At 47.6% G+C, this 13568-nt stretch overlaps 1 protein-coding gene across 1 annotated transcript in view; it reads right to left on the reverse strand.

The window, feature by feature from the left end:
* Positions 1-8594: 8594 nt before the first annotated feature.
* LOC105504593 overlaps positions 8595-13568 on the reverse strand; it is a 124948-nt gene continuing 119974 nt past the window's right edge. The window contains 1 exon segment of the mRNA XM_011932125.1: positions 8595-8665. Within this exon segment, the coding sequence (XP_011787515.1) occupies positions 8595-8665 (71 nt within the window).

The following is a 13568-nucleotide window of genomic DNA, read 5'->3' on the forward strand; positions in this document are numbered from 1 at the left end:
TCTTATCATTCTTGTGTTCACTGGAGTAGCACTTTCAATTTTCTTCAAGAACTTTTCTTTTGCATTTGCAGGTTGGCTAACTGTTTGCACAAGAGTCCTAGCTTTTGGCTGATCTCAGCTTTCAACATGCCTTTCTCACTAACCTTAATCATTTCTAGCTGTTGATTTAAAGGTGGGGGGAAGTACGACTCTTCCTTTCACTCAAACACTTGGAGACCATTGTAGGGTTATTAATTGGTCTCATTTTGATATTGCTGTGTCTAAGAAAACAGGGAGGCCCAAGGAGAGAGAGAGAGAGAGAGAGAGAGAGAGGAAGGGCAGGTTGGTGGAGCAGTCAGAACGCACACAGCATTTATAGATTAAGTTCTTTGTCTTATCTTGGTGACAGCACATCTGTTTGTGATGTCCCAAAACAGTTACAATGGTAACATCGAAGATCACTGATCACAGATCACTATAGCTGATATAATAATAATAATCTCTATTTTTTTTTGAGACTGAGTTTCATTCTGTCACCCAGGCTGGAGTGCAGTGGTGCAATCTCGGCTCATTGCAACATCTGCCTCCCAGGTTCAAGCAATTATCTTGCCTCCGCCTCCCAAGTAGCTGGGTTTATGGGCATGCGACACTACGCCTGGCTAATTTTTGTATTTTTAGTAGACATGGGGTTTCACCATGTTGGCCAGGCTGGTCTTGAACTCCTGACCTCAAGTGATCCATCCGCCCGCCTCGGCCTCCCAAAGTGCTGCGACTATAGGCGTGAGCCACCGCACCCGGTCTGATATAATAATAATAATGAAAAAGGTTGAAACATTGTTAGAACTACCAAAATGTGACAAGAGACACAAAGTGAGCATATGCTATTGAAAAGTGGTGCCGAGAGATGTGCCCGAGGCAGAGTTGCCACAAACCTTCGATTTGTAAAAAATGCAGTTATCTGCAAGGCTCTATCAAGCAAAGCACAATGAAATGAGGTGTACCTGTATCCCCTTCTCCAGACTGGGGACCTTTTTAAAGAATAACACTCAGCTATTGACACTCCTGAATATTCCTGCCTGTTGGGAGTCCCAAGGAACCACAGCTGAGTTCCACTCTGATTAATGGATTCAGGGTGGTTTTCTGTAAATGATCGTTTGGTACAATGCCAGGACCAATGGACTCAGGGGCTGGGGGGGCGGGTCGCTAACAGTTAGGGGCACAGAGGCACGTGGGTCCTTCCGGTGCAAGCCTGTAGTGTTCCCAACCCATCTGACCAGCAGGCTCTGTGAACTCACCGTGCCTTGTGCTCCTGGTCAATCGAGTACTGTGCTTGCCGGAGGCCTGGCCGGGGGAGGGGCTGTGCCAGCCGGGCTGAGCAGTGAGGCTGGCTGGAGCTGTTCCTGCTGGCCACACCATGGCTAATGGTGCCAGGGTGTCTGGAAGCACTCGGGATGATGATGCAGGCCTGGGAGAGGCAGGTCTCTCTCTCTCCAGGTGAGGTGCTGCCTGGACTGGACTGCAATTTGAGATTCCTGCGTGTGCTCCAACCTGTCATGAGAAAGAGGAAGGGCAATTACCAAGTTGACTGAAGTTTTATTAACCTGCCACCCACCAAGGGGAGTAAATCAAAGAAGTCCACGTTATTGGATCATCGGCTTTAGGAACATAGATGTCGTCTCTGCCCCGAGTGCCCCTGGCTGCATGGCACAGCATAAAACACGGCACCTCTCTCCTGTGACGGGCACAAAATCAGGATGCTCAAATAATTCAAGTCTAGCTCCTTTGGACTTTCAAAGGTGCTGTGTGCCCGACTGGCATGTTGTTGTAGTGTAGTTTTTTTTTTTTAACAGCAGATTTGTTTTCCTCTTTTTGTTTTCCTATGACTGATATTAAATGAGGTTCTCTTTCTGAGTTCACATCTACAAATGGACAAGGAATTGTACCAGAATGTGTTGGGTAGGGAGGGCAGAAGAGCATCCTCTTTTCTTACTTCTCTCTCTTCCTTCCTTCCTTCCTTCCTACCTCCCTCCCTTCCCCCTTCCCTCTCTCCTTCTTTCCCTCCTACCTTCTTCCTTCCTTGTTCTCTCGTTTTCTTTCTTCCTTCCTTTCTCCTTCTTTCTCTTTCCCTCCTTCCCTTCTTTCCTTCCATCCTTCCTCTCTCTCCCTTCCTCTCTATCCCTTCCTTCCTCTTTCTCCCTTCTTTCCTCTCTCTCCCTTCCTTCTTGTCTTTCTCCCTTCCTTACTCTCTTTCTCCCTTCTTTCCTCCCTTTTTCCCTCCCTCCCTTCCTTCCTTCCTTCCTTCCTTCCTTCCTTCCTTCCTTCCTTCCTTCCTTCCTTCCCTCCTTCCTACTTTTTCTCCCTGATTCTATGTTCCTGTGTATATTTATTCATCTATCCATCTACCTACTTATTTATCCAATCGTTATTGAATTTTTGTACTGGGTACTAGGGATTCAATGCAAGAAGTAAGGATGGCATTCTTCCTGCTGTGTAGCAGATTGCACTTACCAAAGATGACTGCAAAAATATTTCCCATCCCACATACACTTTGCAAAGTGGTCTTGCCACTCTCACATCAAGGGAGGTGTCTGTGGCCTCCTGGAATCTGAGCCTGCCTTAGTGACTCGTTTATGACTAGCAGAAGGCAGCTGAAGTCATGTGATGCTGTGTGACTTCCAAAGTCAGATTAGAAGAAGCCGTGAAGCTCAATTTGGGGGCTGTAAGAAGTTTGAGTACCTGAGACTGTCACGCTGGGGAGGTCACATGTATGTCCTCTGGTCACCTGGGCTCCTGGCTGACAGCAATGACTTCCAGGCCAGTAAGTGTGCCATCTTGGAAGTCGTGCCTTCAGATGACCACAGCCTGGCTGACATCTGACTGCAACTGTGTAGGAGATCCAAGTGCCCAGCTGAGCCTTTTGCAAATCCCTGCCCCACAAAATCATGAGCAAAATACAATGGTTGCTTTAAACCATTGAGCATGGGGGTCATTTGCTACACAGCAATGGGTGACTGGTCCATGCTCTCAAAGAATGTCTGGTCCAGGTGGGAAGATAGATATTAAACTCTCCTGCATAAAATTGTACTCAAAGTCGTAGCAACATTGAAGAGCGCTGTAGAACTAGGAGAGTGCCCTGGTCCAGAGAGGTTGGGGAGGGTGTCCTGAGGAAGGGGTGATGATTGAGATCTGAAGGAAAAAGAGGAATTTCACAGGAGGTGAGAGGAAGAGTATTCTGGCACGAGCAAAGGTCCTGGGGCAGGAAGGAGATGCTGAAAGAAGGCCAGCGAAGTTGCAGAGTGGGGAGCAAGGAGAGGCCAGAGAGGGACATGGGGCCCAGACCCTGCAGGGCCACCCGTGCATGCCGTGCTGAGGATCTGGGCATTTGTAAGAAGAGTAATGGAAGCAGTAGTTGTGGGTGTCAGGGGCTCTGGTTAATGAGCCTGGAAATGGCACTCGAAGGGGAAACAGTGAAGGTGAAAACCAATACCCGATAGGACCAAGTTTCTGGCGGGGGCTGCTTTCCTGCTGCGGGTCCCAAGTGCTTCTCTTTCCTAGGAAAGGCCACAACTTCAAATTGAATTGCACAACCTTGGGTGGGTCATTTCACCTCTCTGGGGACCGGACTTGTATGGATGATTTATAGGTTCTTTCAAATCCCATGAATCAAAGAATCAATCTTCAATGACTTTCCCATCATGAACAAAGCACTCGCTAAAACTTACATAAATAGATTAAATGGGCCAATGACATGAGATTAGATTTAATATGAATCGTTATCATAATGTGCTGTCTACAGCGCTGTCTTTTCCCCCTAATGCCAGCCTTATTTTAATGGCAACACAGGGTTAGGAAAGGCAGCCACTGAGCAAATAGCCCCTGGCTCCCTGGGGAAAGTCTGCCTGTGTCAAACGGCAGCGGAGAAACAAATGTTACACACGTGACCATGGCCTGGATGTGGAGCTAAGTCCCTGCCTGGCACGCACTCATTCCCAGATGCAGACAGTGCCTGGTCAGCTAAGCTGACTCACCAGGAAAGGGGTGCACTCCAGACACCAGTCTCCAGCATTCCCTTAAGACGTGAACTCCACACGATTGGAAATGCAGAAACCAATGATGCCCACAGGTTTGGGGCCATTTACTCTCCCCGGGACCTTGGACCAGTTATTTTACCTCTCCAAGCAGAACTTTCCTCTAAACTGAAGATTAAAATAGCCCCCTACCTACCTTCAAGGGGTGATGCAGAGATGAAATAAAATAATTCCTGTAAGTTGGGCATATCCTATTCACCTGGCACCTAGTATGTGCTGCATAAATGTTGACTATTATTATTCCAGTCAATTCTTCAGTGCTGTCCTTGAATAATTGAAACGACACACAGTTAAGATGACAAATGTCAAACCCAGAAATACCAAGGGCCTGCTGTATGAATTTATGCTCAAATTGACTGTTTAGAAAACAGAGAGTAGGTTTGGCTTGTCTCGGTAATCCCTTTTGCTGTTTGTATACGTTCCCTAGTTAAAAATAAAAACCAAAATAAAATCGTAAGTAATGTGAAGGAGGGGTGCTCCAGCCCAGTGGGTCCAAATGGTATTTGAAGTCACTCAGAATAACCAGCAGGGCCCCGTTCCTGTTCTGGGATGCATGCTTTGGGCTTGCTCCTGAGTGGGTACACAGGCGCGCACGCGAACACACACACACACACACATACACACACACTCATTGCTGAAAGTGTGCCCAGAAAATTAATTCTCGTTTCCTTGATACAGTCCTGTTCTGCTTTCCAAGACGAAAAACAAATCACCTCCCACAGCAGCCGCCTCACTCTCATCTGATGAGGGCAGGAGGCAAGGCAAGGAGGAAAGAGAAAGGAGGGACAGAGACAGCAAGGGGTCCTATCTCCACCCGTGCTCCTGAGCCCTTCTCCGGCCAGGGCTGGGGACTGTGTGCCTTCAAAGCAGGCAAAATAAAATGGTTGCATCTTGGATCCATTTAGACAGTAAATTTTTTGAGTCCCTATAAGCTAAAATCAATATTGGCACAACTGTGTGTCATTAAAAACTAAATGAACATGACAAAACCAAACTGCTGCCTATTAAACAAATGAGTTTTCTCTCCGCACAGGCACAGCGGGTTATTAAATTCTTTATTACAGGAACATCACCGTTTGAAGGGGGTAAAAATACGTCTTTATGAGTCATCTGTATGTGTGTAGCAACATGGCCTTCCTGTGCTCGTCCTCGAAGGCACTCAGGAGCCACCGACCTCCTCCCACAGGAAGATGAGGTTCCTCTGAGCTCTCTGTCAGCAGAGGTGGAGAGAAAGGGTTCCATGACACCTGGCGTTCACTCACTTGTTATGGATCCATTCAATCATTACTTTACTGATTCATCAATAAATATTTATTGAACATCTACTACGAGTCAGGCATTCTGCTGGGTCCTGGGATCGTCCATTTAAGCCAAGATACTTGGAACCACATGTCAGAAGAGCCAGCTGCCAGTAGCCTAAATGACAAGGATATTTATTTTCTCCCCTAACAAGCCTGGAGTCAAGGTGGTTCCAGAGCTAATGTAATAATCCAGTGACTTTATCATAGACTCAGATTCTTTCATCTTTATAAAGCTCTGCCATTCTCAGCGTGACACTTGTTTCCTCATGGTTGCAAAAGGGTTACCATTGCTCCAAACATCTTGACCACACACAGTCATATCCAATGGCCATTCTGTCCCTACATTTCATTGTATCTGGAAATAAAATCCATTACAAAAGCCCTGAAAAGTTTCTCCTCACATGCCATTGGCCCAAGGTGGTACATATGCTCTGTGTCTCCCTCATCATAAGGGAGGCTGGAAATGCGTTGTTCATAGGCTCCCTCTACCTCTCGACAAAGCTTTCTCTTTCTGTTTTACGGGCATTTGTGATTCTCTTGGAGCCTCACCTCCCGGCGCCCCCAGACCTGCTTGCTGTCTCTTGGCATTCTCCCAGTTCCTGGCAGTGCTGGTGTTCTGGCTGCTTCCCCAGATCTCCTCTCACCCTCCTCTGCCTCTCTCTGTGCTCCAAGGGACTGAATTTCTTTCTTTCCTTCCTTTCCTTCATTTCCTTCCTTCCTTTCCTTCCCCTTTCTTTCTTTCCTTCTTTCTTTCCTTCCTTCCTTCCTTCCTTCTGTCTTTCTTTCTGTCTTTCTTTCTTTCTTTCTTTCTTTCTTTCTTTCTTTCTTTCTTTCTTTCTTTCTTTCTTTCTCTCTCTCTCTCTCTCTCTTTCTTTCTGTCTTTCTTTCTTTCTTTCTTTCTTTCTTTCTTTCTTTCTTTCTTTCTTTCTTTCTTTCTTTCTCTCTCTCTCTCTCTTTCTCTTTCTTTCTTTTTCTTCTTTGAAATGGAGTCTTGCTCTGTCACCCAGGATGGAGTGGTACAGTGGTGCCATCTCGGCTCACCACAACCTCCACCTCCCAGGTTCAAGAGATTCTCCTGTCTGAGCCTCCCGAATAGCTGGGGTTATAAGTGCCCGCCACCACATCCGGCTAATTTATTTGTATTTTTAGTAGAGACAGTGTTTCACCATGTTGTTCAGCTGGTCTCGAACTCCTGACCTCAGGTAATCCACCTGCCTCAGGCTCCCAAAGTGCTGGGATTACAGGTGTGAGCCACCGTGGCTGGCCAGCTGACTTTCATAGAGATGTTCAAGCAGCTGCTTTGCCTTCTGGCTTCAGCTGGGGTAGAGCAGTGGGACGCATGACTGGAGATCAGAAGGCAAGAGGAGAGAGAGCTGGGGTCATGGTTTCCCTAGGTCCCTCCTTGCAGGTACTGGGGTTGTCCATGCCCCTCTGCCTAAGCTATCCTCTTCTGCAGCTGTTCTTGCCAAGATTCTGGCACCTGCTCCCATCCGTTGCTGTTCATAGTTGGAACCCTGGGTTGCTATACCATCCCTGCAGGGCTCCCCCTGCATTCAGCTTTTCACCAGCACTGGCTGCTAACCAGTGAAAAGTCTCTGCTTTTCACCAGCACTGGCTGCTAACCCAGCCCATTGCCTTTCACCAGGTTCTCTGCCTGTCCCCTTGGATTCAAACATCATCTGACTTGCTATTTTGTTCTCAACTCCAGCTTTGCTCCTGGAAAAGTGTCCTTTCGGTCCCCATCAGTTTTGTGCTGTGTAGCCACGGGCCAGCCCTGGCCCTCTGCCGTGTGCTCCACCATTGTCCCAGATCCCAGCCCAGGTATGTGTCCTGGCTCCTACTTGCCCAGATGAGCATACACTGATGTGATACCAACTGGAGACTCTTCTGTCCTTAGAGGATGGAGGAAGGAATTGAACGAGTGGAGGAAGAAAACAAGTAAGTGCAAAGATGGAAGGGCAGAGGAGACGGACGGAACGCTCTCTGAATAGCCCCAGCCTCCCTCTGGAGAAAGTGGACAGTGCCGGTGTCCTGGTCAGCCTTGGTGCCCACCGGGCTTTCTCATTTGCACTGGGAGACGACAAGTCTTCTCTGCTTCAGCTCGGGGTTACTTCCCAATCTCAGCCAGGTCCGAGAAGCAGGGATTCAGGACTTAGCACATTTGCTTCTGTTGTTGCTCTTAATTTTCACAGTAGTCGAGCAGAGTAGACATTACGGTCTCCATTTTACAGTAGAGGAAACTGAGGCACAGACATTAAGCATCTTGTCCAAGGTCATGTGTTATTTCTATCAGGGCTTGGACCATAATCCTATCTCCTGACTTCAAATTCCAGGCTCTTTCCCTGATGCTGTAGTTCCTAGTTTCTGCTCTGAATAGACTTGGGTTCTGTATGCTGAACTGAGGAGTTTGCTCTACACGTTAATGGGATAATGACTGTATTTCCTCAATTTGCAGATAGAATCCATTCGTACATATAATTTCTTTGATTATTCTGTTGTTCTCCAAATTTTTGCAGAGTCTTTTAGCACTTATCATCCTATCATCAATAACTGAATCTCATATAAAATGGGATGCGATTTAGCACGGCATTACACAGTTAACTCCAGCACCTCAACAGCTCTCAGTGTGTTCTGCACAGATTAGGATGTACTTGCCCCATGCTTTAGGCCCAGATTCAAGATTTGAGAACCACTTGTCCATGATTTTTTCAGTCCAGAATGGCTAATCTAGACATTTTAAATTCTAACATGACTAAACAGCAGTGACTCCAGAAGCTCTGTGTTCATGCAGACTCCAGATGTGGGTCTGCCCTGGCCTCTCGAGGGGGAGAGAACTAGGCTCCATGAGTTATGCCTTCAACAGGCACGGGAGTGGGGACTGTTGACTGCTTGCCGGTAATTTACGTACCCTGACCCAGACTTGTACCTCCAGCAGAAGAAAAGAAGCTGATTCCAACCTGTCTTGGTTTTGGCTCTCCTTAGAATGTCAAAGGTGTATGAAAGAGGCTGAGCTTGCCTCATCACCCCTACCTGTGTTAAGTGGTGATCACAATGGCATTAGAGATGATCACATCATATTATTTAAACATGATTTTAAATAGCCGTAACAATGGCCAAGCTCCATCTGCAGACCTTGACCACTGCCCAGCAAAGGGCAGTTGGTTGGCTTACACGATGAGAGCATTGCTGGCACGCAGCCTTGTCCGTCATCCTTGCTTGCTGGAACTCAGCAGCGAGTCTCTCTGAAGGTGACACAGGCTTTGGTGGGTGGGGTGTGGAGGACGGCCTGCTGCACCGCTGGAGGTGGGGCGGAGAGGAGCCCGTTACCAGGGAAGTTTAGGGGGCATGTGGAAGCAGTGACCCCTTCTGGCCAACAGAGGAACGACATAAATTTGCTAGGAAGGGATGACAGGCGGAGAGATGAACGGCCAGGAAGGCCATGGGGGGAAGAATGGACTAATGAGAACATCTATGATGACTCATCTCTTCAGTTATTCCCTAAGCGACTGTGTCATCCTATGCCAGTCATCAGAGGGAGACAGCATAAACATGTGTGTCCAGGGAGGATGTGAGCCTGATAGTGAACCTTGGTCACTCTCATCTGGAAAGGGCTAGAAGGGAATGGGGTAGTGAGGACCAGCTGTGGAAGCCTCAGGGACAATGGGACACGCATCTGAGAATCTTGGAGGTGGCCGATGCTCCTGGTACTGTGAGGCTTAGGGTGCTGGAGGTCAGCAGCCACCCCTCCTCGAGCTCTGTCTGCCAGGGATTCCTGGAGACAGTTTCCATCACCTTTGAAGAGGTGGGCCATCCTGGAGGCTGGTGTGAAACAGACTCCTCTCCCTGTTCTGTCCTACAGTGGGACAGAACAGGCTCAGGCTCAGCTCTTCTCAGTTGCTGACCTGCTCTGTGGCAAAAGACGGTAGCCCCTCCCAGCTCGGATGTGCTGCCCTGCAAAGCAAAGCAAAGCAAAGCAAAGCATGTAGCCCTGCCCAACTTAGATGTGCTCCCCTGCAAAGTGGGCAGGGTATGGGCTTTATAGAGAAGACTCATTGATATCATGGTTTCCAAAGGGCTGACAGTAGGTGCTCATTATGACTCCCTTGCTAGTCCCGTACGCCGGTCATTTCAGAGTGTTCTGCAAGCCTCCCATGCCTCCCTGCCTTTGCACACACCACTCCTTCTTCTTGGACAACCTCTCTGTTCCTGGCCCATCTGGTCTACCTGGTCTACTTGGGCACATTCGACTTATTCTTCAGGGCTTGGTTCAAGCCCTTCCTGGATTGCTGCCCTGATGCCCAGGCAGTTAACCACTTCCTTACCTATGCTCCTCTAACGCTGTAGCTATACCAAGTGCACTGTGGTACTTACTTATTTGAATAATAACATCATTGCATTCTAAAAATGACAGCAGCTACGAATTGTTGGGCACTTTCTGTCTGCCAGGCACTGAATGGTGAGCGTGCTGTGGATGATCTCGTTTCAGCCTCACAGTAGTCAGTGAAGGAGGTGCAGTGATTATCCTGTTTAAGGATATACTAAAAGGAGGTCTTGGGAAGGATAGGTCACTCACCCAGCATCGCACAGCTGCAGTGGTCCTCCATAAAAGGGCTTGATTTGGGGCATTTGCCAATTTCCATAGTGTAAATATTCCAAGGATGGTAATTTTAAACTACTGATGCTTTGAGGATGGGCTTGTAATATTCCTGAAAATTTAGCCATAGGCTCTCATGAGCTGGTACGAACCAGCATGAACTGGTTGCAACATGTCACTGTGACAGCTCTCTTCATCTCCAGGAACTACGGCTGCTCAGGAGCAGGGACTAGATTTTAATAACTCATGACCCCCAGTGCCCTGCACAGTGACTGGAGCTTAGTAGCTGCTAAGTTAATGTTGGTGGCATGAGACGGATTTCAGAGCATAGAGGGCAGGGGCAGAGGCTGCCTGGACAGAGCACCCCAACAGGACACTGCCTTTCTCCTCCTCTGAGTAGATGTTGTCTGACAGACTCACATTTCAAACTGAGCACAGGTGCAGTGGACTGTCAGGGGTAGCAGAGGCCTCTGGGCTGGGAACAGATGTCACATCTGGGCATCTGACTGGTGAAACTTGTGGACAGTGGAAAACCAGGAGAGGTTCAGCTTCCAGCCTCAGGTCCTGGCTCCTGCCATCCTTCCAGGGCCTGATTCTCCCGGGACAAGTAGAGGGGCTGCTGCATGCCAGGCTGTCATCCTGGTCAGGCCAGGTCAAAACCAAGGCAGGGTCCTCTTTGAATGTATGTGTTTGTGTGTGTGTGCACATGCGGGGGTTGGAGGAGCATGTGGGAAAACCGTGTGAGTGTGTGTGTGTGTGTGTGTGTGTGTGTGAATGAGAAACTTTTATCTCCACAATAATAAGGGTGTGAGATTCTCTTTCATCTGGCTAAGGCCAGAACAAGGCACTCATAGTTAGCCATAGAGACACTAACTAGAGTGTTAATGCATGCCTGAACAGGGCCAGAACCAGGAGGGGAGTGCCGGGAGAAGAGACTTCCAGAGGTCACTCATGTACCCATGATGGGCAGTCTGTACACAAAGGGTCTGGAGCAGTGAGAAGATGAACCTGCCGAGGCCTAGAACCGTTTCTGGAGCCAGGTGAGAAATGCCTGGGTCAGTGAATGTCAGCATTGGCTGCAACAGCGATTCTGAAACTGGAATGCTCATCAGTGTCAGCGAGGGCAACCTGCACAGTCTCACAGGTCCACCCAAATGCAGAAAGACCCTGCACTCAGAAAGACCCTGCACTCAGAAAGACCCGCACACTCAGAAAGACCCGCACACTCAGAGAGACCCCCACACTCAGAGAGACCCCCCACTCAGAGAGACCCTCACACTCAGCGAGACCCCCACACTCAGAGAGACCCCCACACTCAGAGACCCCCACACTCAGTGAGACCCTCACACTCAGAAGGCTTTAGTGATCTGCTGTTGCCATCCTGAGATTCTTAATATTTTTTGAATAAGGGGCTCCACATTTTCATTTTGCCCTGGTCCCCACAAAGGACATAGCTGGCCCTCCCTGAGGTGCTTGTGAAAACCCACATTGCTGGGTCCCTCCCCAAGAATTTCTGACTCAGAAGTTCCCAGGTAAGAATTTTGAGAATCCGCAGAGCCAGAGGAATGGGGTAGCACCGGGGGATCCCAGCAGAGGGAAGGCTCGTCCAGATGAGCTCTGTGGCCTGGTCAGAGCTGCTGCTGCTTCCGAGTCAGAAGTCAAGAGGGTGCAAGGGGCCAGCTCAGCTCAAACCTTTATTTCTCAAAGGGCCAGAAAGCCCAAAGGCCAGCGCTGGCTTTCAATGCATGGGAAAGAATTGAGGGTGAAGGTTTCAGAACGGACGTACACAACCCAAAAGAGCAGATCTCAGGAGGTGTAGGCAAATCTGGGGTGGAAAACGGAGTCTGAAATTGGCTGCTGGGTGGGCATGGTGGCTCACAACCGCAATCCCAGTGCTTTGGGAGGCAGAGGAGGGAGGATTGTTCGAGTCCAGGAGTTCCAGGCTGCAGTGAACTATGATGGCATCACTGCCCTCCAGTCTGGGGACAGAGCAAGACCCTGTCTCAAGAAAAATATTAGGGCTATAAATCAAGGGAAACTGAGTCACATGAAGCCATGTACCTGCACCTGCCCCATTCGTTCAGGAGCGAGTTGTTCAGCGAGGGCTACTTGCACTCTAGAGAAAGGTTAACGTGCTGTCTGTTGGATGCACTGGGCCAGCAGAATGGTGAGTGGAAGGTTTTAAGCTCCCAGGACATAAGATGGTGGAAGGCTGGAGTATCCCATAACCCTAATGGTAGGCCAGAGTGTTCTGCCTTGAGGAGGTTGTGGGACTATTTTTAGCACGTTTTCCACTACAAAATGAGTTCTCAGTGGTCTGTGTTGGAGGCTGAATCCCACTATTTAAGAACTGTTTCTTCCATATAAAGGAGGGTGTTCTTAACTGGAGATAACAGACCTCTTGAGAGTCAACGGATGTGCTCCAGAAGGTCCACGTGCCCAGAGGGAATTGTTTGTGGAATTTAGTGTGTGTTATAGACACATATTTTTTCCTGGGGAGAGGATCTGTAGCTTTCATCAGATTCTCAAAGGGTTCTGTGACCCCCTCACAAAAGGATTTGTTGAAATGGTTTGTCTGAAAGGGGGATTATTCAATAAATAGTGTCAGAATAACTGGCCAACCCTTCAAAAAAAAATAATAAAGCAGGATCCTCACCTAACTCCTTATACCCAAATATATCCCCGATGGGTCAAGGATTAACATATTGAAGAAAAAAAATGAAGCAATAAAAGTTCCAGAAGACATTTGGGTAAATATATTTACAATGTTGGAGTTGGAAACCAGTTTCCAAAGTGGGAAACGAAAACCAGAAGCCACACAGGAAAAGACTGATCAATCTAGTTCAGAAAAATGAAAGCATCAATGTGGGTAAAATCAAGACAAAAGACTATCGAGGTCAAAAGACAAGGAATAAACGGGAAGTCATATTTATAGCACCAATCATAGACGAGAAGTCAATTTATTAACTTACGAAGCGTTTAGGTAACCTGTAAGAAAAAAAATTAAAATTAACTAAATATAAAGATGTACCTACAATGTGGGTAGGCAGTGAACACTGAAAGAAAGAGAGCCAATAAAAAGATTAAAGAAATGTGAATGGACACCAAAAATTGTATTATCATTTTTTAACCTCACAGATTGGCCAAAATTTATAGTGACAGTGTTTTATTATACGGATGTTTTATATTTTATTTAGTCTTGCATTTGCTATTTGGATTGCATATGGTTCTCAGGTATTAGAAACAATGTTGTCAAGAACAATTTTGTAGTTAAATCCATCATTATTTACTTAAATGCTTGAAGGATCACCAACATTTAGCATCACATAGCTGATCTTGTCCCTTCCAAAGGGACAAGCTGGAGCCAGGGTCATAGCACAATATTGTAGCCCTCCTGGGAATGGTAGCCCTGGATGTCGAGATGGAAAATGTGGTAAATCATATTCAGTGAGTGTCCATTATGTGCAAATTGTATGCTGGGTACTTTTGAAAAATTTTATTTTATTTAAGACAGAGTCTCACTTTGTCACCCAGGGTGGAGTGCAGTGGCATGATCTCGGCTCACTGCAACCTCCACCTCCCAGGTTCATGCGATTCTCATGCCTC

The sequence above is a fragment of the Colobus angolensis genome, unplaced genomic scaffold, assembly GCF_000951035.1.
Source record: "Colobus angolensis palliatus isolate OR3802 unplaced genomic scaffold, Cang.pa_1.0 Scaffold1, whole genome shotgun sequence".
In the NCBI taxonomy this organism is placed as follows: Eukaryota; Metazoa; Chordata; class Mammalia; order Primates; family Cercopithecidae; genus Colobus; species Colobus angolensis.